This window comes from Podarcis tiliguerta, assembly GCF_965153285.1.
Source record: "Podarcis tiliguerta genome assembly, chromosome: 5".
Lineage (NCBI taxonomy): Eukaryota > Metazoa > Chordata > Lepidosauria > Squamata > Lacertidae > Podarcis > Podarcis tiliguerta.
The window spans coordinates 41,838,958-41,861,625 of NC_139538.1; the positions used below are offsets into that span (position 1 = coordinate 41,838,958).

General features: G+C 46.0%; 1 protein-coding gene across 5 annotated transcripts in view; it reads left to right on the forward strand.

Annotated features, from left to right (window-relative positions):
- Positions 1–21,933, forward strand: part of LOC310679079 (prominin-1-A-like) — a 34,039-nt gene extending 12,106 nt beyond the window's left edge. For 4 of the 5 annotated variants that reach the window (XM_083443801.1, XM_083443803.1, XM_083443802.1 and 1 more), the window contains exons 5-25: positions 1,726–1,846; positions 3,658–3,721; positions 4,451–4,540; positions 5,690–5,880; positions 6,287–6,361; positions 6,775–6,838; positions 8,270–8,429; positions 8,993–9,145; positions 9,882–10,005; positions 10,337–10,428; positions 11,458–11,542; positions 11,757–11,903; positions 13,032–13,103; positions 14,212–14,307; positions 14,505–14,558; positions 15,209–15,289; positions 15,717–15,785; positions 17,176–17,265; positions 17,718–17,830; positions 19,101–19,127; positions 19,729–21,933. In XM_083443801.1, the coding sequence (XP_083299927.1) occupies positions 1,726–1,846; positions 3,658–3,721; positions 4,451–4,540; positions 5,690–5,880; positions 6,287–6,361; positions 6,775–6,838; positions 8,270–8,429; positions 8,993–9,145; positions 9,882–10,005; positions 10,337–10,428; positions 11,458–11,542; positions 11,757–11,903; positions 13,032–13,103; positions 14,212–14,307; positions 14,505–14,558; positions 15,209–15,289; positions 15,717–15,785; positions 17,176–17,265; positions 17,718–17,830; positions 19,101–19,127; positions 19,729–19,780 (2,020 nt within the window). In that variant the 3' untranslated portion in view covers positions 19,781–21,933. Of the gene's footprint in view, positions 1–1,725; positions 1,847–3,657; positions 3,722–4,450; positions 4,541–5,689; positions 5,881–6,286; positions 6,362–6,774; positions 6,839–8,269; positions 8,430–8,992; positions 9,146–9,881; positions 10,006–10,336; positions 10,429–11,457; positions 11,543–11,756; positions 11,904–13,031; positions 13,104–14,211; positions 14,308–14,504; positions 14,559–15,208; positions 15,290–15,716; positions 15,786–17,175; positions 17,266–17,717; positions 18,386–19,100; positions 19,128–19,728 lie in introns of those variants that run through there. The other variant, XM_083443805.1, reaches the window with a different exon arrangement.
- Positions 21,934–22,668: the final 735 nt, after the last annotated feature.

A 22,668-nucleotide genomic window follows, 5' to 3' on the forward strand; every position in this document is an offset into this window, starting at 1 on the left:
GCTCACCCCGTTGTGGGGATTTGAACTGCCGACCTTCTGATCAGCAAGTCCTAGGCTCTGTGGTTTAACCCACAGCGCCACCCGCGCCCCTTGAGGGATGAGGTTGGTGCAGTGCAAATGCACCAGTGGAGCCAATCTGGTGCTTTTGCCAGCATGCTTGCAACATGCTGACCTTACCTCCCACCCTCCATCCTGGTAACTCAGCTGGACAGGAGGTCAGGTGATGGAGCAGCCCCCAACTATACAGCTACTGCCATTCGGACCCAATTTCAAGCAAGATGCACCTGCTTAGCTGTCTGATATGAATTGGCTTGTCTCACCTGCATGTACAATGTTTGTAGGCCAGGTGGGCCCTTCTCTTATGTGCTGATGTTGTACACATAGTGGCTGCAGGTCTAGTTTAAATGAGACAATTTATTTGTCTACTTGGCATCACTTTTAAGTCTGCCCACAGCCTTTTATGATGGTCTTGTGCAAAGGAATGGCTTATTGGAGCTGAGGGAGGATGGGATGGTCCCTGCAGGGAGGCCCAACAGGAAATTGCACTGTGCGTGTAAGCTACTTCTATTGTGTGAAATGAAAAGTTGAGGTTAGTAGCTCTGGCAGCAGAGATTGAGTTTCCAAACCTTTGGGGAGCTGGGAGATCAGCCACTAGAGACATTTAGCAGTGCAGTATGATCAAAGTAGGCCTTAATTCTTGCCAGTTCTCAAGCAAGTATATCTCCTCACTGAACAACTACAGAGTTACATTGGAGTCCAGGGGAAATGATGAATGACACTATTTCCAGTCAGACTTGACCTCCAGCATCACTGTTCCTATCAACTCAGCACATGGTTCAAGTCTGAGCAGCCTTGAGGCACATGAGCATAAATGTGTGAAGGGAGACTCCCAGGAGCCTTCTGTGGCATGGCTGGCTTTTACTCTGGAGCCACCACAGGCACAAGCAACTGCCAGAGCCCTTTCTGCACCATTTGGCCTTGCACTAGTTCTAAGGAGGTTCTTGCAGACTCGAGGGAACCCAGGGTGCCTATGAAGCGCTGAATTATTTCAGTATCATAAAGTTGGAATGGATCTAAAAGTGACCTGGATTAACCTCTGACCAGGGGCAAGGGGAGTGCATCCACCAGGCACCCCCAAAATCAACCTATACATTCAAGATTACAATGTGTTGCAAGCACAGAGTGGGCGATACAGAGTAAATAGTTGGAGATGAATCACACAGACATGCAAGTCACATGCTGCAGTTTTACTGCTGCCTTTGCGGGGGTACCAGTAGGTATAGAGAAGAAGAAGAGTTTGGATTTGATATCCTGCTTTATCACTACCCGAAGGAGTCTCAAAACGGCTAACATTCTCCCCACTCTGTGGGGTGAGTGGGGCTGAGAGACTTCAGAGAAGTGTGACTGGCCCAAGGTCACCCAGCAGCTGCATGTGGAGGAGCGGAGACGCGAACCCGGTTCCCCAGATTACGAATCTACCGCTCTTAACCACTACACCACACTGGCTCTCATTACCTGCTCACATTGCTTACATGTATCCCACATTTGCTCCCCCCAAAATGGCACAATGTCAAACAAGGCACTTCATAAATAAGTCACAATTTTGTTGGTTATGCTTTTTGACTGGTTGCATGATATTACTAGCTTTTCCTCTTTGAGGAAAAGGAGAAGCAACTTCAGTATGAAGAGCTGTCCTCTCAACTCTGCCTGCTTCCTTCACTGCAGGGCTGGGGATATTTGTGCGTATGTCAGCAACCGTCAGATATCACAGGGAATCAGTGGAGGCTTCATCACTTTGAACAATACAATGGACAACCTGTTCATGTACCTGAACTCTATCCCTAAGGTATATAGTCTATAAGCTGTATTATGCGCCTTCCCCTGCTTCCTTTCTGCAGGCAGGTGTCTTTTGTATTGTCCTCCTATCCTATCCTCCATGTATGATCGCTTCTACTGCCCTGCCTACATAGCCAGGTGTTCTTCCTCTTCCTCTGCTTGTTTCCTACACCAGCCTCCATATGCCTTGCCCTGTTCCCCAGAAATGCACCTCTGTATCCCTACCTCCAACCTCCAATGATCTATTTCTTATGAGCATCATAGCACTGTTTAGCGGCCATTATCCCACTGACTTGCCCTAAATCTGCACTTTCCACACTTCAGTAGCCATGGAAAACTACTTAGCCACCATCAGTTAGCAAGGGAAACTGGATCATATGATACCTGAGGAAGAATCCTGTGCCAGGAATAGAGGTCCATGGCTTTTCAAGCACAGGTACAAGGTGAATTCTGGGATCATGACAGGGCTACAGGGGTCATCTTGGTAGTTCTGGACTTCAGTGCCTTCTCAGGCACTTGTTTTCCATATCTGCTTTGATAAGGATATAAAAATATACTTGTTTAAACAGCAGCACAAACTGTTCACAGTACTGGAAGGCACAAACATGCTTTACTGTTAACACAGAAGAATTATCAAAATGGTGCTGAGCTACATTGTTTACCGAGGTATATTGGTTTAATGGTACCTCCCACTGAAGGCAGCTCCCACAAGAAACACAGGGACCAATATATCATGCCCTGCTAACTTCCTAGAGCTGTTTCTGAATAGTGAATTACCGTATTTTTCGCTCTATAAGATGCACCAGACCACAAGACGCACCTAGTTTTTGGAGGAGGAAAACAAGAAAAAAAATATTCTGAATCTCAGAAGCCAGAACAGCAAGAGGGATCGCTGCGCATTGAAAGCAGCAATCCCTCTTGCTGTTCTGGCTTCTGGGATAGCTGCGCAGCCTGCATTCGCTCCATAAGACGCACACACATTTCCCCTTACTTTTTAGGAGGGGAAAAGTGAGTCTTATAGAGCAAAAAATACGGTAAATTGTTATTTGGGAAACCATTTGCAAAACCTACATGTGCCTGAAATATCTTTTTAACCCATGCTTAACCATGGGGATTGGCAGGAGCTGGTCTGGATAGAAACACCCACCATACCTGGAGGCAAAATAACTGCAGTTTTGCTCCCAGTCCACAAAATGTTGGGTTGGCTACGGCTGCAGTGTCTTCACCTGCAGAATTAGATGGTAGTCAATTTTGTATGTTCGGTTCCTCAATTTTTTTGCAAATAGTATTTGCCTCTATGGTGGAAGATACTCATGAACACTTACTTCTAAGCTGTGATCCATTACGAAGTTCCACATATATTTTTGCAGGACAAACCTAAGTGTGTTTATGTCGAAATTAGTGCTCAAAGGGGACTGATTTCCCAGTAAGTGTACACAGGATGGTAGTCTTTAGGGCTTATTTTGTAGACTTTCTACACAATATTTATTTATTTAGGCTATTTATATAATGCTATTTCATAGAAAACAAACATCAATTAAGTATTGTGGAAAGATGTATTCTAATTGGCAGTGATTCAGGAGTTCAAAGAAATCTTTTCAACTGGATTGGTGTAAAACTGGGGAGTGAGACAATGCGGAAGCAATGCACTTCAGTACAATGGGCACTTTTGAGTCCTCTGTGTTCAAGTAATGCACATCATGCTGTTGTCCTTATAATTTCATATCCATGACCATAAATATGTTCAGGATCTTGATCCCGCTTGCTGCCCCCTCCCCTGCAGAGCATACTGTATTTCATCACTTTCCTGGTTCTTCACAGGAGATTAATGACATCATTGACTCCAGTTCGGTGCCACTGAAGCAAGCCAATCAGAGCCTGCAAGGTGAGTTTCTGCCACTGGCCACAATCTGTGCTGTTTAAATCTTGAGTGAGTGAGGCAAAAAAAGCAGGCCTCAAGCTTGGAAATCAACTGAAATTACCCAGTCTCATTGGTGGAGGTGTGGTCAAGGAGCAAGCCAGGAGTCAGGGTCAACTAGCAGGCCACAACTGGAGGACAAACCAAGAGTTTGGGAGTCAGAAATGGAGGACAAACTAGCTGGCACGAACAAAGAAGTATGAAGGATTCAGCGAACACACCAGTGCTCAGGAAGACTTCGTTGCTCAAGCAAGGCTCAGCTGAAATGGGTAGCCTTTTATATTTCTTCCTGCTCAGGAAGATACAGTGTCCAGCCAGGGTGGGTAGAGTCAGACCAGTACTGGAAGGGTCTTCACTAAGAAGATGTTCACCTGAAGCTCAGTGCTCCACCACACAAGACAGCTGCATACAGACCCAGCATTTCCTGAGAATTAGAAGTCTGCCCCAAAGTTCAGTGGTCATCTGCAGAATTCCTTCCTTTATCCTTGTGGCCTGCTTCATCCACGCAGTCATCATTGAGTTCTGCTCCTACTTAAACTGTAGAGCTTTGGTATGTACCCAAAGCATTTCCCATTATCCCTTTATCATTCAAGGAGATCTCAATGTCCATAAACCATTTTTTTCTGGCATTTGGTATGTGACATAATAGTGGGAAGCATTCTTGTTGATCCTCTTGTTGTGATGTTTTCTCTGCAGAGATTGGGCAGACTTTGGGAGACAAGATCAAGAATCAATTAAGTGGACGAGTAAACGAAGCACTGGACGATGCTGAACATCTTCTCAATGGTACTGACCTACTGTTTAACGAAGAGTGTGTTGTAGGATCTAGTAGTAGAGATGGAGGCCCAGAAAGTGTGTCAGTTTAACTGTGGCACAGGACGAGGCAAAGGTGCTCAGGGGACAAAGAAGGTTTAGAGCATGGGTCAGGAATTTTTGGCCCTCCAGATGTTGTTGGGACTCCAACCCCCATCAGCCACAGCCAGCATGGCTAATGATCAGGGCTGATGGGAACTGTAGTCCAGCAACTTCTGGAGGGCCAAAGGATAGCCAGCCCCTGCTTGGGAGAAAAGTGCTCATTGCTGCAGTTCAGTGTCATGAATTTGATTTGTTTGTTTAAAGCATTGTTTTGTTTTGTTTATGTTTTTACCCCTCTTTATGTGACTGCTTCAATCTGTGGAACTGGCAATGTTATAAGTCCTGTATAGTATTTGTTCTGCATTTGTAAGAAATTGATCTTGTAGTGGGGCAGCCTCCACACTTCAGAACTCCTTGCCTATTGACATCAGGCAGGTGCCTACGTTGTGCTCTTTTTGGCACCTGCTAAAAACATTTTAGTTTAGGTAAGCCTATCCAGATATGTTGAATGTTGACAGGGTTTTTACTCTGGTTTTTAGCTTATTGTATGTATGTGTGTTTGTACACACACACACACACACTGATAATTTCATTGTTTTATATCTTTGTTAACTTACTTTTTACATTCAAGTACCATATAAATTTTACAAAATAAATAAATTGCATTTGATTTGTTCATTGAGGTCCAGCTCTGAGGGCCTTCTGGTGGTTCCCTCCCTGTGAGGTTACAGGGAACCAGGCAGAAAGGGCCTTCTCGGTAGTGGCGCCCGCCCTGTGGAATGCCATCCTGTCAGATGTCAAAGAGATAAATAATTATTTGACCTTCCGTAGACATCTGAAGGCAGCCCAGGAAGCTTTCAGTGTGTGGTGTTCTGTTGTGTTCTTATTTATTCTGTTGGAAGCCACCCAGAGTGGCTGGGGCAACGAACTCAGATGGGTGGGGTACACAAATTTATTTATTTAGTTTTATTTTATTTCATAAAACTTATGCACCACTTGATTCCCTTGTGCTAAAAACTATCTGTCACCAGGGTGGAGATTGCAAAGTTCCTCCTCACTCTTTTTCTCTGTCCATTGCAGTGACTAGCTCTGTGGAAAAAGAGCTCCGGGCAGTCAATGAGTCAACAAATCACTTGCGGGACCTTCAGGAACAGCTGAACCAAAACCTGACTGCCTTGAGCACTGATATCAACCAGACTTTGAAAGAGTGTGGTGCGCCTTGCAAGGATGTGCGAGTGGTGAACCTGGAGCTTGGGGCCAATCTCAGTGCGGTAAAATGGGGTTGGAGCACAGAGAACTTTGGGAAAGGGATGGTGGGTTTTTAGAGAACATGGGAAGAAGACCACTTTCAGGATAAGTGGGCTTAGCTAATTGAGTGACACTACTGAGACAGAGGCTAAAGCCAGTGTCAGGTGGTGCAATAGATGTCAGGGTGGAATCTCAGCTGAGGGCTGGCTACAGTGTTGGAGCGTGTCTACAAGATGCCCATGGATGTGTTTGTCTGGTCTTGCCAGCACGTAAACATACAAACGTCTCAGTGGACGCTACGTTGCTCTTACCTGTGTCAGTGTAAACATTTGAGTGAAACACAAAGATTCCTACCCCTCCCAGAATACAATGCATCATCACTTTAATTTCTTATAGATAGATAAACTGCCCCTTTATCTGTTCCCACAGGTTCCGGATGTCAGCCGCCCACTCCAGCTGTTGACCAATCTGACAGACTCAAACCCTCAGGACACCATTGCAAAGGTAACATCCTTCCCTCCGTCCATCTTTTCTCTCTCCTCCGCAATCAGAGTGTGCCACACAGAGCAGGCTTTCTGAGTGCCCATGCCAGGTGGCAGTGTGCCAGGGACGGCCTGTCTAGGAGAGGCTGTGCAGTAGGAGCAGAACCACAGACTGAGCCTAGCATCATAAATCACAGCCTTGGGCCATAGGGCTCCCCTGATCTCTCAAACCATCAATGTCTGTATCCCATCCTCAGAAGGTATTGTTAGCCCACTTCCTCTTTGGAATCAGCACGTATTGCAATGCCTTTTTGATTCACATTGCTTTGCCCTTTGTTCAACACTATAAGAGCATATGTGATTCTGAGATCTCTGTGTTGTTTGTCTTTTGTTTCCATCTGCATATGTCTTTATTCTGGGTTCTGGCATTGGCAGGCAAGAAAAGCTCTGGCTGATATTCCAAAGAAGGTGTCTGAACAAACCAAAAAGGTGGTGTCTGGTAAGTAGTTTCAGCAGATAGATAAAGGTGTGTGTATTCTCATTTCAAGAACCAGTTGAAAGGCTATGGTTACACTTATAACGTCCTCAGCAACTAGAGGTCACCTGCCAAATATCTCTTTGATCAGTTCACATTAATATGCAGAATTTAGTCAAGTCTCGGCTCTCAGCCATTCAATATAACTGTTTACAGTTATGCAATAGTGCAGCCTTTTCTTTGTTTAGAAATTGTTATTCTACAAATATACCTTCTATATAGTAATTGGAGTTCACACCTGTGCATGTCCAAGCAACATGGCATTTCCTGTCCTGAAGCTGCAGTTACAGCTACCTGCTGTGGATGCATGGAGTGATAGGTGTGAGTTAATCACATGTGAACATATGAAGCTCTTGTTCTACAGTCAAATCAATTATCTGTCTGTCCCCTTTCTTTTTTTCTTTTTTTTCCTTCTCCCCCTAATGCCTCAACAAATGAAACGGATTTGCAAAAATGTTACATGGGGGGAAAAAATACGAGGCATTACACTTACCTCTGTAAAACAAGAAAATCCTTAATAAAATATTTTTTTAAAAAATCAATGATCTGTCCAGCCCACTGTCTACTCTGATTCACGGTAGTTCTACAAATTCCATTGAGATCCCTTAATTGGAGATGCTAAGGAATTCAGTCTAGGACCTTGGACATGCATTCACTCTTATCACTGAGCTACAAGATGTCCCAAAACATTTTAAAAACGTATGTCCTCCTATGGACCAATGCCACGTACACACTGTTGTTTAGAGGACATGGCTAGTCTGCATATTCTTGCTAGCTCCTCCATTTATTAGGCATCAGTGGGGCTCAGTCAGGGCTGTCTTACGCATTTGCGGCGCTGGGATACAAAGAGTGCCCCCCCTGGTTGCCCAGTCCCAGGGGCGCAGGAGGGCAGAGCGGCCACCCACCTCAGCATCTCACTGGCTTGGTCACCCCCGAACTCGTGGTGCAGAGCCACCTGCAGCAAAAGAGCCTACCACAGTGCTCTGACTGACAGACGGGCTCTTCCCCGGACTCAGCTCTCGGGTCCCGGACTCTCAGCCTGGCGCCCCTGAGAGCCTGGCACCCAGGTGCCCCGCACCCCTAGTGCCTATGGGTAAGATGGCCTTGGGCTCAGTGGAGCTGGATGTTTCCCTTCTCCCAATCCACAGCTTTCCTTGTCCTTCCTGCTTTGTCTTCCATAACTTGAACTGAATGAAGGATGGGTAGCCGGAAATGAAGGAGGCATGAGATTTGCTGAGGAGTGTGAATGGTTCTTCCTCGGAGAGCTAATAGGCAATTGGGCATAAAATACTACATATCCGGAACACATAGCAGGTGGCTGCCCCGTGGTAAGATGCTCTCTGCCATAGTGAACAAAGTATATTTGTTTATCTGTGTATCTTTTGGTCCTTGCAGAAGGAGAGGCTCGCCTCCGTGATGTCGAGCAAGCGATTGAAGATAGCCGTAGCAACTTTTCCACACTGAGCAGAATGGGGAATATCTCTCAGTCCATGACAGATGTTGTCAGTTGGGCGAGTACCTATGAGCCGGATATCGTCACCTATGATAGTTACAGGTATGAATTAAAGTGTTCTCAGAGTATTGTAAGCTGGGGGAATCCCTTAGGTTAGCTTAAGCCACGCTAGGTCATGTGTTGGATGAAATGTTGGTCCCTTGTCCCTCCTGACCATGAGTGGTCATATGTTATCAAAATGGCAGCTGTAGGAAATGGGATGAGAATGGTAGCCTAAATGAAGGGCTAAAAGCTTTCTGGCCACTATTTTGGAAGCCTCTGATGTGCAGTTTCATGTCACACTGAGGGTTTCCCACAGCATTTTTGGACAGGGCACCACATCTAGTCTGCAGTAGTATGAAAATTAAAATCCTTGTCTTCCGATTTGGTTAATTGGCCCAGATAGCCCTTGTTTTTCTTCAGTGCTATACCATTCAGTGCTATACCATAACCTAGACTTGGATGGGATCTCATGTTTTCTAATTTGCTTCCTCTTGTGGCCAACAGAGTCTTGCTGACGCTGGTTTTTAGCAGAGATCAAACCCATTACCAGGTTTTGACTCCTTCCTTCCTTTAGCCATTGCCTTCTGTTGGAGTATTAACTGTTTTCCTTTTCCTTACTGTAGGTGGATTGCTGGCCTTTGCCTCTGCTCTCTGGTACTCGTGATCATTGTATTCAACATGCTGGGCCTGTTGTTTGGGGCACTTGGGCTAAACCCGCGAGAGATGCCTACCAAACGGAGCTGCCTCGCAAACACTGGTGGAGACCTCCTCATGGCGTAAGAGTCTTTGCACCTTCTCCCATCTCATGACAGAGAGTCATCCAATAACTCAAAAGAATGTAGGAAGCTGCTGCTTCATCCCATGTCAGGCCCTTGGTTCATCTGGCACAGCACCATCAATGCTGACTGGCAGTGGCTTTCCAGAGTTTCAGCTAGACGTCCTTCCAAGCCCTACTTGGAGATGCCAGGGATTCATCCTGGAACCCTCTGCATGCAAAACTCATGTTCTGTTACAGAGCTCTGGCCTGTACCCTTATTACCCTTCCTGATGATTGCCAAATGTTGCCAAGCTGCATTACGGTGTAGCAAATGTGAGAGCATGGGTGGCAGGACTCAGGAGGCAGCTGTAGATCTTTACGTGTATTGCTGGTTGCCTGATTCCCCAGCTCTCTGGGAGCTATTCTATGGAGGGTTTCCCCATACACAATCTGTTTTGTGTACAGGCTCCTACTAGAGAAAGATAGGGTGGGAATGTCCTTAAGTATCCAGAAATGCAGCGTTACTGGCAGATTGGCACAGTGCAGAGCCATGCCCCCTGAGTATTTTGGCACCCTGACCTTGTCCTGGGCTTTCACGTGGACCTCTGGCTGTTCCTTATGCTTATCTGCTGGATTGTGTGTCAGAATGAATGGAAGGGTTGCCTGGGGCAAATGTGCAAGGGCTCTGACGGCTGCTGTTCACATCCATCCAGCGAAATCCCAGACCTCCAATCATGTTTTCCCTTCTCTGACAGGAGCGTTGGATTCAGCTTCATATTTTCATGGCTGCTGATGCTGCTGGTTCTGCTGACATTTTTAGTTGGGGGAAGTATGTACACAGTGGTGTGCCGGCCGTGGGCCGATGGGCATCTCCTTCAGGTAAGTCCCTTGGGCTAGCATGAGTATTCTTTGATACTGCTGAGTGCCATCTGGGGGGGAAATAATGTGGGCGAGGAGAGAAGTGAGTCATGGTTTCCCTTAACACCAGACCAGAACCCACACACTGTAACCTTAGATTCTAATCCTGGGATCCCATCTCTCCCCCTTGTCAATCATTATCATTTTGGCATGGAAATTGCTGAAGTAGGCATGAGACAGCCAGGCAATCCCACATTCTGCAGAGGAGGAAATCGCAGGGAGAGGCAAATACTGAAGATGTTTTGAGTTGAGAGGCTAAGAATCTAATTAATGACTCTTTATTTTCTTCTAGTTTCTGGACACACCAGGGTTGTTTCCTGAATTCAACCTGACACGGCTCTTGCATTTGAAGAGTTCTGATGTGAACCTCTCCAGCCTGTACAAGTGAGTGGCTGGCTGGCTAGATTCCTGCCTGCTGTGACTTTGGTTCTCACCTTCCCCCAAAGGGAGAGAGACTCTTGAGAGTAGGGTGGGAACTGCAGGCCTGATAGAGTCAGGCATGCAGTGTATGGGAGTAGGGAAAAGTAAGTTCCACCCACTTGCCAACATGCAATGTCAGGGTACCATGCACAGCCATGCCAGGGGGCCCTGGTGCAGAGAGGTTTTTTTAAATTTTTTTTAGTTTTTTCAGATTTTGAAATTTGCAAACGATTATCAAACAACCAACATAGAGAATTATTTTCCCTTACATTTCCAACATGTATTTGACCTTATTTTATACAAGCTAGTTTACTAGGGGTTAAATACCAATGATACATCAATTTCATAAATTTTCTTTCAATGTATAACATGCTGTTAACTTCAAATCCCAGTTCCATAGCTTCTCCCATGCTGTAAGTTGTATATTATGTCCAAAGTCCTTGCCCAGCATAGACAGGAAGCTTCATAATACAGTCGTACCTACCATAATACAGTCCGTTTGACTTCTAAAACATTCGGAAACCAAAGTATGGCTTGAAGCCGTGGGAGTCCCGTCAGACGTTTGGGTTCCAAAGAAAGTTCGCAAACTGGAATACTTCCTTCCGGGTTTGCAGCATTTGGGAGCCGAAACATCCAAGTACCAAGGTGTTCAGGATCCAGTTTGACTGTATAATCTTAAATCTGGTGCAGAGAAGTCTTTCCCTGACCCACAACTTCTCCATTCTGCCAAGAGTTTGCTAGAATACAGCCTGAATCCTGCTTTTCTTTCTCTGAGGTACCTTTCAGCCTGATCACTGTGCTTCTTAGTCCTACTATTTCGCCACAGTTTTTGCCCCCATGCTGAGCTTGTCACCAGCAGCCCCATTGCCCCCTGGCGTAAGAGTTAAACTACATGATTGGAAAGCTTGATTGCGTGGTGATGCTGTTTCCCCAGTTTATGTTTGACATAGCACAGTGTATGCTGGTCTCTCAGCTCCGTTTTCACTCTTGCAGGAACTGTGAAAACAATGCCCCCTTGTGGAGCACCCTTCACCTGGGTGAGGTCATCCCTCTGGATGAGATCCTAAACACCAGCAAGGTCAGTGATGAGTGTCTGTAGCTGAACTGAGGCAGCCACAAGAGAAATTGAATGACCAGCAAGATTAGTGTCCTCAGATATGCTCTGGGTTAGTTTAAAGTCCAGATCTGGGGCATATCTTCAGCCACCTGGAGAACCCCAGAGAAGTGTCCTGGGAGACTGGATTGTTATGTACCCTGCACCTACTTGCCTTGTTTTTCTTTTGCTCTTACAGTACACCGATAATATTGATGCAGCCTTAAGAAAAATAAATATCAGTTTGGGCTCAACTGAGCTCCTGAAGGAGGAGCAGAAGCGTCGCCTGCAGGAACTGGGCTCAAAGGATGGGCTGAACCTGAATTTTTCCAGTGCTCTGAAACAAGTGAGATGAGAGGGTGGAACAGCTTATCACAAGATGATTTCTTTTCTTGATCTTTATGGGGTTTGACATTGTCTGGTATCTTGTGAGATATGTCACATCTGAAAAAGAGTCGTGTTTTGTTTTTTTTTTAAATAAAAAGGTTAGGCCATTCAAAGTAGTTTAGATTGCCTAATAGGACTAGTGACTTGCCTAGAAAATGATATCATTGCCAGTAATAGTAGTGTAGGCTCCATCCCCACAGAAAAATGAATGCCCTTCATGCTTGCTGGGGTATGAATTGCTGCAGGAAGGAATCCGTCAGCTGGGATATTCTGATTAACTGACAATGGAAGGGTCGTTGGGTTGATGATGTCAGCATAGGTTTCTGGCAGCTGCTCAGTCTGTTCAGGAGAAAGGATAGTGTCCGGAAAGGGCTTTGGGTGCAGCCCAAAAGGAAAGCCGTTCCCCAACAAAACCTGTGCAGGTTACTGAGTTTAAGAAAATCTCAAAGACATCTGTATAATGAAATCATGCCATTCCACATAAATAAAAGCAGCAGTTAACACGTAAACAGGACAGGATTTGCCTGGTGCCTAAAAGCAACGACGAAGATGCCCGGCAGATCACCTTTGGGAGGGAGATCCATAATTGCTGCCAAGGAGTGTGGTGGAGTCTCCTTCTTTGGAGGTCTTTAAGCAGAGGCTTGACAACCATATGTCAGGAGTGCTCTGATGGTGTTTCCTGCTTGGCAGGGGGTTGGACTCGATGGCCCTTGTGGTCTCTTCCAACTCTATGATTCTATGATTCTATGATTCTAATTAGAGCACAGTCACTAAAAAGGTACGCTCTTTGGATGGCACCCACATGTCCTTTTGTAGGTGAGGGCACCCAGAAAAGAGCCTCTGATTGTTGTCTCACAGATCATTGGAGGTGGAGGGATGAGGTGAGCTTTCTCTTCCCAGAGGTGTGATGTGAAATAATAATAGCTTATGTATCAATGGGTTCAAAATGAAATAAAACAAGTTGGAAAGCGGATTCTATGAAGTGTGCGAACTTAATCTGCCTGGGCCCTGACCTTACTCACTCCAATGTCTCTTGCTATCCTTGAGGAGCTGACCCACCGTGTGCTCTCTGTCCCTTTCTTTGCAGATCAACGAGACGGTGACAAAACAAGACCTGTCTTCATTGGCAGCATTTCTAGATGAATTGGCAGAAAACACAGTGAGTGGTGCTTTGATTGGGATATCCCCATTCTTCTGCAGTGCTTCTCTCCCCCAGCTCCCTTTCTAGGGGGAGGGGCCCTGTAGGTGTCTTTTTGGGATCACTTCAACCCAGAGCTGGCCCAAGACATTTTGGCACCTGAGGCGAACCACAAAATGGCACCCTCCCTGCCAGAGAAGTAGGGCTGAATGAAGATCTACATTGGGAACAAGGGGGAGAATTGAATTAATCTTATTCAACAGCTGAAGTGGGAATGAAATGCCGTCATGGCAGGGGGAAAGGGGCCTGTTCTGAATCATGCCCCCACCATTTCCTCTCTAAGGGTGATAGGAGACCAGCAGCAACTCCTATTTGCCAAGAGGTCACTGTATTCCCCCCCCCATCTTGATATTTTATTAAGGATTTTCTTGTTTTACAGAAGTAAGTGTAATGCCTCGTATTTTTTTCCCCCATGTAACATTTTTACAAATCCGTTTCATTTGTTGAGGCATTAGGGGGAGAAGAAAAAAAAAGGGAAAAAAAGGGGGGGTGGAGAGAGGGAAGATGGATAGGGGTGGGGTCGGGTGGCGGTGTTTCTATTATGTTTAATGTATGTAGAGTTTGGTGTCAGCGTTGCTTGTGTTGTTCACTTGTATTCCTTTGGTGGTGAGAGAGGTTGGGGTTGGCCTAGGGTGTGATTGTTTGCTTGTGATTGGCTGTGGTGATCTTTGTTTTTGTGTGTGAGTGAGGTGGGTGGGTGTTTTGGATCAGGTTAGCCACCAAGACGTCACTGTAGAGGTGGCGTGGGGGGCAGGGAACTGTTGAGGAGAGGCAGATCCAGCCCCCAAGCAGTGTGCCACAGCCGTCAGTGCCACTGCAGCAGCAGCCATGGGCATGTGTTCCTTGGATGCTGAATCGGCTGTCCCTGTGGATCCTGCTGCCTGAGGTAGTCACCTCATCTTGACTAATAGGTAGGCTGGCCCTGATTTAACCCCAGATCCTCCCTGAAGATGGGAAATAATTGCATCCCACATTGTCTCCTGGAAATGTGCCCACTTGTATGTGTGAAAGCAGCAGAAAACCTATCAATATCTCTTCACAACGGTGGTGCTTATGAACATATTTTCAGGCAATTAATGAGACAGCTCGGAGCGATTTTAAACTGGAGGCCAGAAGGCTGAGGAAGCTCCGGGATTGGGTCAATGACACGTTTCTTCCTCAGATGGTGAGTGCTGCTCTCCCCAAACACCTTTACCTCCTTTTGGCCCAGACCAGGTGCCGCCTTGAACAAGGCCTCTCTGGACGGTTTTGATTCTTGGCCCTACCAGGCCATAAGATGGTTGATATCTGTCCCACCTTCTGTCAACTCATTCCATCCAGCTCAGTGGATGGTGCCCTCTGATGAGCTTTCTCTGTCCTCAGCACATCCTGAGAAGCAGCATTCGAAAACTACAGAAGTCTGTCCCTCATATTCCGGTAAGCAGGGCAAGGTTTGAGGAAGGAGTGATCTGGGAGGTGGGGCATTGATGCCAGGCTTTCTGAATGACACCCCATTAGATATTGGATGGGTGGGGAATCTGCAATCTTGCCAGGCCTCCTTGCATAACAATGTGAGAACTCAGGGTAACAGGTGCCAATTGGGAGTTACAGAGATTTCCCTTGGCCAGTGCTCTGTAGGGATGGGGTTTCAGAACCTGGAAGACTGTGGGAGATTGACAGAGTTGGTAGGCATCCCAAAGATGGGTGTTAATGGGGCACTGGCAGAACTATGCTTGTGTGCGTTCGGGGTCTGTATGGTGCTGGGTATGAAATGCTAAACTGCAGTCCTTCATATGTTGGACTCCCAATTCCCATCAGTCCCAGCCAGCATGGCCAATGGTCAGGACTGATGAGAGTGGTAGTCCAGCAGCATCTGAAGAGCTGCAGTTGTGCAACTCCCGCTAAAGCATACCAAAAAACCTGTCTCAGCCTTTTGATAATATACCAGCGCTGCTCCCTTATGCCCATTGGATTATGTGATGTTCTGCTCAGTGGTCTGCTCAGATCTGTATGGAAAGTGGTGGTGAGGGCAGCCCATGAGACTGGCTCTGCCAGGGAGTGAACCTGACAGTACTATGTCCTGCCAGGGTACAGCGAACGCCACGTTGTCAAAAATAGAAGACGCTCAGATATTTATGAAGCGGCAGGCGCAGGACGTTGTCAAAAACGTGAGTCTTCTCATTATTCAACCCATTTCCTGGTGGGGGTACACAGAGGGCATCATTTGTGCATCGCCACATAATGTAACATGGAGGCTCATCCAGAAGTCCTATAGGCCTCTAACTACGACATTAGACATGCTAGTGAACAACTCTGGGAAATGGGAATACAGGAAATGCAGTGGAGAGGAGGGCAAGCGAAAGCGAGTGCTCCCAGGATAGGGACATGTGACACCCCAGCTGATCGTGCATTGATTAGCTGTATTACCTTTTCCTGTACCCCATAAGACAGCCCAATTTCCCTTCCTATTCTTGGAACCATTAATGGAGCTTGGATAGGGGGATTGGAGGCCCATAACTGAACCCCTTTCCTTGTTTGGAAGTTGTTGTCCTATCCTCTAACTTGCCCCCACCCATCTTACCTTTTTACCTCTAGGAGACTTCAGCTTTCGTGAAAACTCTGCTGGGTTTATTTGAATCATATGTAGACTGGGCAAAGAGTACCGTAAGTAATGCCAACTGCTGTTGATGGAGATTGGGCTTAATCCTGAGTGATGACAAGGTGGGAGCCTGGTTGTCCTTGCTTGTATACTTCTGCTATACTCACATCAAGACTGGATGCTTGCCTGTGGCTATGCATACCCAAGCCAGTCAACCATGAATTTACTGGACCTTTTAGCCATAGTTTATTTATTATTTACTGGTTTAAAAGATTTATAAACTGCTTAATCAAAGCACTCTCTAGAGACGGTGCGCATAACAAAGTTGTAGTTAAAATGCAGATGAAATCTGCAAAGCAATAAAAAAGCAAGTATATATAAAACATACTGCATTTTTTCATCTATAAGATGCCCCCTATTTTTGAGGACTCAGATTTAAGAAAATGGGGGGGGGTATAAGACAACTCCTAATTTCTTACATTATTTTTAAGGAAAAAACCCTAGTCTTATACATGGAAAAATACGGTAATTAAAACACTGATTAAATCAGTAAAACTTTAAGAACAAATATGAGTAACTAAATTATATGTCTGGGTAAGTTTGCAATAGACATCTAAAAAGATATGGGGCAGGGAACCTTTTCTGCCAGGCGGGCCAGAATTTTATTTCCAAATCTTTGACAGGTTACTTTGGGCAGGTGGACGTAGTTTTGACACCAGGTGATACTGCAGTTTGAAACCTCAGTTGTCCCCATGCCCGGCTGCCTGAACTTCTGAAAACTGTCAGGAGCACTTTTGCAAAGGGCTTTCAATAGCCACACACTCCGTTTTGAATGTCCAGTTTTTGGAGGTTCAAACAGCAACACCTGGTCCTCCATTCTGGCAAGATGCCCATGCAACCTCACTCATGAAACAGGAAGGAGGAATCCTGCTGAGCTTATGGCAGCCGATGAGTGAGGGCTAATTTCTCCTGGCTTGGCTGCACTTGCCTGTTTCCTACAAGTGTGAGCAGCCAATGTAACATTGAATCCCGTCATTCTGCCCATCAGCAGCCAGTGCAAATATCTGAGGGCAACTCCAATATGCTGACAGAACCTCACTCCTGGCAGCAATCGTGCTGCAGCATTCTGTGGTTAACTGCACTTTCCCGATCAGCCACTTGCATTCACATGCCAGTCTTACAGCCTCATGCACAGGTGGCCCTGGAGGCATATGTAAGCAAAATCAAGTTGAACTCGTGGGAAGTGTACTGCCATTGCCCATCTTACTTCTAGGGTGCAAGCACAGCATGAAGTTATAAGGTTGGCAATGCCAGGACAATTCCTACCATGTGCTTAGCTGGACAGGCAACATTTATGATGACATTACGACGAAGGTGTTTGACCAGGAAAGGAGTGCAGGGCTCGGGATTTTTCCTTTGGTGGTCATGATGTTTCCTTGTCTTCTTTGCTGGCAGATCAAAGAGCAGGTGGGCCGCTGTGGCCCTGCAGCCTGGGCACTGGATAGTGTGAATACCGTGGTCTGCAGCTGCGTTGTCAATTCATTGGTGAGGCAGTCAACACGAGGGATGAGCTGGGGTGTGGGAATGAGCCAGCATGGATAAGGGACAGCAGGGTGGCAGTCCGTAGGTTGAGAGATGGCGACTGCAGCCCAGGATGTAGGAGTAACTGGTAGGTGGTGGGGCCACAGAAATTGTAACTACCTTGGGCAGAGGCTGTGCTGTGGTTCTGGGAATCTTGCCTGGGGTGGCGCATGGAAAGAAGCTGGGGAGACATCTGCACATGGGACAGATCCCTGTGCTCTTGAATGGGCACAGGGCTGGGGAAAGTGTATAGATGTATGTGAAGGGAGCTCTAGGGAAACGTTGGGGAGATGGATGGAAAAGACACAGGTAGGCTGTAGGCGAGGCTTACCTTGCATGAGCTCAAGCAGGGTGGGAGTTAAGTGGAGAGAGACAGCGGGAGTACTGACAGCTGCCTTCCCTTCTTCTCCCCTTAGAACGCCTTCTGGTTCAGTCTAGGCTGGTGCACCATCTTTCTGCTGCCGAGCATCATCTTGGCTGTGCGGCTTGCCAAGTTTTACCGCAGAATGCACATGGATGACGTCTACACGTGAGGATGGGTTATACTTTTGCCTGTCACCCTGCCTATGGCCATGGATCAGATGCTTTACTTCTCTCCCCCCACCCCACTCTCAGTACTGTTCACTGATTATAGGCTTGGACACCCCGTAAGCCCTCCACCCTCCAGTTGGTTCCATTACCTAGAAGTGCAAGTCCAGCTGTAGGGCTGCCCCCATGGTATTATTGTAAAGCAACAATCCCTCTTGTGAAAGTGTCTGCTTTTAAGATACTGATGGAAAAGTGGGTTCTCCAGGGGAAGCCTCTAGGGGAAAGTGCTAACTGCCTTCCCTAGTAAATGAAAAAGGGAATGTTTTGACTTCCCACTTGCTTATACAGTGGTACCTCGGGTTACATACGCTTCAGGTTACAGACGCTTCAGGTTACAGACTCTGCTAACCCAGAAATAGTACCTTGAGTTAAGAACTTTGCTTCAGGATGAGAACAGAAATCGCGTGGTGGCAGCGGCAGCAGCAGGAGGCCCCATTAGCTAAAGTGGTGCTTCAGGTTAAGAACAGTTTCAGGTTAAGAATGGACCTCCAGAATGAATTAAATTCATTCTGTACTCTGTACTCTGAAACAGCTTTCAACCTTTCTGGCAAAACATGGTCCTGTGGAAGCCACACCAATGCTGTGTTATCTGGGTTTGTTGCCGTTGTTGGCATCCATCCGTCTTGAGAGACAATGGAGCGTGCCTCCATGGGTGAAGTCAAATTGCTGTGATAGGGACATCGAGGTGACCTCTCCAGGGCACAAGTCTGCGCAGTATGAAGCAATAAAAAAAAAACCCATGACCCTGGGCACGAACTAGACTAGTGCCATCACAAGTTCAAGAAACAATTGCTCACGCGACCAGGGAGGATTCTTGCTATTAAGGCAGCATTTCAGAGGGTGCATAATTCTAACCTTACGGCTAAACTTCTTTGCACCCACTTTGGCTGTGCGATGCCAGAAGTAGACCCAGAGAACACATGTAAGACACCTTACTATATAAAGGAGCTATGCTAGCTAGTGCTTAGGTGCATTGAGCTTGGTCGATGGACATGGGTTTTTCTGCTGTTCAACAGGCACCCAGGTTTGGCAGCACTGCTGAAAGGTTGCATTGTCCTGCCATCTGGTTCCAGTATAAGCAGTTGAGGGTTATAGTACTCTTCTTTTTAATTCCCTTGCCCACATTAGGGTTGAGGGAGCTTAGCATGCATTCTGGAAAGTCTTTGAGGAAGCTGTCATATATCCCATTGACATTCTCTTTCTTTTACTAGGGATGGTGCCATGGAAAATATGGAACTGTAAGTATCTTTTCCTACCTCCTGTCTATGTTTGGTGTGGAGTTCAAAAGAAAGCCGCCCTAGATGTAGGAAATGACCATGCAATTTAAGTAACGGGAAGGAGGTCCAGTACTGGAGAAAGGTGCTGAACAAGACCATTTTGGGAAAGGAGTTCTGCCAATTCAAAATATGAAGCTCTCTTGCTTTGGTGTTGGTGGCTGAGACAGAAGGCATTTAATGCTCTGCAGGGTATGCTTTTGGTCTTCTTTGCGCTAAGCTGAGCTTTCTGTTGCATGCTGGCCCCAGCTGCACAGAGGTGGTCCCTGGGGTGCTGGTAAGAGGAAGTATGGCTGGCATTGTGCACAGAACCCACCAAATCCTATCTGGGCATGAACTGAATCTTAGCTGCAGGGAATGCTTTTACAGTGGGTGGGGGCTAGGAAAGTATTCATCCCCACTTCCACTACAGGCCAATAAGAGTGATATAGACCAGAGAGATTTCTCCAAGTGTCATTAGTTTTTTTTTATAAAATCCTTATTAGAAACCCCTTTCCGCTTCATGCCCTGCCCAACCACCTAGCCTCAAGCTTAGAGCGCTCTTTCTACTTTTCTCCCTTTGCAGATCAAGGCCACCACATATGTTCAAAATGCCCCGAGCAGAGCTGAGGAACTAGCAGTTACCTTACCAATTACCTTGCCACCTATCGTTCTTGAGCAACACTGAGGATGACACATGAATGTCTGCAGAACTGCTTTGCTTCTCTTCCCAATGCGGAACATAAGAATCACCACTCAGAAGCAAATTCTCCCGGGCCAAGTTGGCTTATCCTGCGAATGACACCGTTAGGGATAGCTGCAAGACATGTTACACAAGAGCAGGCCTAGCTGTGTTCCCAATACATAGCCCCACGTGTGTGTGTGTGTGTGTGTGTGTGTGTGTGTGTGTGTTCTGTGTGTTTCTACCCTAAAGACTAGGCTTGCAGTCTCTGCACTATGACATTTCTGCAAAGCCACAATCCTCCCATTGGGACTGTAGCTTCTTATGCCACACTGTGGCATGTATAAGTATTCTGGAGAGCCTGCCTCTTCTTTGAACACCAGTGCCTTACACAGTTATATGCCATTGAATGATCCTGCTGGCTTGGGTTGATGGCTGACTGTGCTTGCTTTCTGTCCATAATAATGATGGTGGCTCCAGCGAATGCAATTAATCCACCCAGAAGCAGCAAAACTCTTTCCCTGTCCCCATCTCTATTTGGGGTTCAGGAATGCCGTCTGATGCAGCTGAATCCAGGATTTTGTGTGACACAGCTAAAATGACTGGTTGGGGAAGCGTTTTGGCAATTCAATTATGGGCATTACAAGAAGCATCATGCTGAGCAACATGACAATCCTCCCGCAAGGAAGTGGGAGCTGACTTCAGTTTTATTGGGACTACTTTATTTTTTTAACCCTCTATGGTTTTCTACTGTGTGTTTAAATTTACAAAGCAAAATCGTGTGCTCTAAATCTATTAATAATGAAGGTATAACTGAATTGTGTACAATGCATTGACAATGCACTCTTATTTAAAAATGCTAAATAGTGCCTTGCTGTCTCAGGGCAATTTCTATCTATCCTTTACAACAGGGGTGAGGATCGTGTGGCCTTCCAGATGTTGTCTGACTCCAGCTCCCATTAGCCCTAGCGATCATGGCAAATGATAAGGACTTATGGAAGCTGTAGTCCAGCAACATCTGGAGGGCCATTCTCCATTCCTGCTTCCACCTTCTCCCCATCCCTACTCTAGACTGGAAAGAAAGGAGCAAGTACTGTACAGCAAAAGGAGGCTTAGCTAAAAAACAACAACCAAACAATGCATACTGTATGGTTCTGCTAATCCACATGTGCAGAAAGCACATGTTGCCTTGGGCCACTCGTCAGCAACCTGTTCTCCAGATGTTTCAGACGGTGATTTCCCAAGGCAGTACCATTGCTGAGGCCAATGGGAAATGCAGTCCTAAACATCTGAAAATCACCAAGTTAGCAAAGGCTGTTCTAAGTCGGTGGCTAGAAAACTTTTTCACATTTCATGTCGTCCCTTGCTATCTCAGGACATGCATTTGTATGTTCCCCTATTGTATGAACTTCTTCTACCCCCCTCCTTGATTTGCAGTCTTTGGCATTTTATATTTTCCCAAAACAATGAATTTATACAAATGCATCGTGCCAAAAAAAAGTAGGTCTCACTGCGGACCGAAAACTCTAGTAGAACTGGGAATGGCCTCAGCCTAACTTTCATGCCTTCAATCTAAACTGAGGGTGGAACTAAGGCGAACTTCTGTCTGTGGAAGGATTTTTCCTTGTGCAACAAGAGTGTTCTCCCACTAAATCTGTTTTAGGGGTTCCCCCAATCCTTGGGAGAAAATTTGGGGGGGTGCAGGGCATGCACGGGGGTGGGGGTGGGGAGTCCTGTTTGTGCAAGTGGAGACTGTTCTGCTTGTGAAATAATTTAGTTGAGCATTGCCCATGTGGTAGTAAAGCTTGTCTCTCTTTAAGGGGTTACAAGCTTTCAGTAAGAAATCCAAGAAGTAATCAGAAACAGCATGTGCCATATTCCAAGACACATTGTACTACCTCCTTTAACAACCAACAGTGGGTTGTACATTCCACCAGAAATGCTGGTCTAAATGTACGTAGAATGTTTATTGCCAAGGTTAGGAGTCTAGATAGGCTGTATGCTTTTAAAATTTGGTCTCTGTTATTGTAGTGATGTATTTTCCCAGGTGGAAAGAAGCCTCCCATGCACCCCAATCCTGTTTCTAATAAATTTCAATTTGGATTCCTACTGTGGGTAGATAAGCATTATTTACACGCTTGGCTTCTGATCCAGTGGCAGCTCCTTGAAAGTGGCGCGTTGCTCTTGCTGCATTTGGGCTGCTGTCTGAGAACTTAATCATAGTTCTGAGGTTGGACAAATTCCCTAGTTAATGAGAAGAGTTCTTTTCCTGGTGATGCATTTTTATTCAGTATTTTTAAAGATTGGTACAGAATTACTGTATGAGATCCAGCTGCCTTTTCAGTATGTGGGCTATAGGGAGTCTGCAGCATTTTTGTTGCTGGGAAAATGAAATCTCCTCCGAATTGCTAGCATATCACTGGCTATACTTGCTATTAAGAACGATGTGGTTATGAGGTCACATCAGGCATATAGTGGCTATTTCCTACAGCATCATTGAGAAGAGCAGATAGTCCAAATGTCATTTTGTAAACTGTAGGAGGCACTGTATGCCCACTATACTTGATCAGTTTCAAAGCCCTATTAAAGCTAATAAAAGCCAGCTTCTTATTGGCAGCTGTACCCTCCCTAAACAACACTTATTTAGTACTGCCCTTTACCACCAAAATGCTATAACCCTTCCAACACCATTCTATTTAGTATCCATTTCAGTTTTGAGTCTTTTATAACCTCTCATATGGGTCTTCATTTCCTACCTTAAAAACAAACTGGTGTGGCGGTTCCCAATTCATCAGTGCTATCCTTTAATTCCAATACCAAGGGGCAAGGTATTATGCTATTACT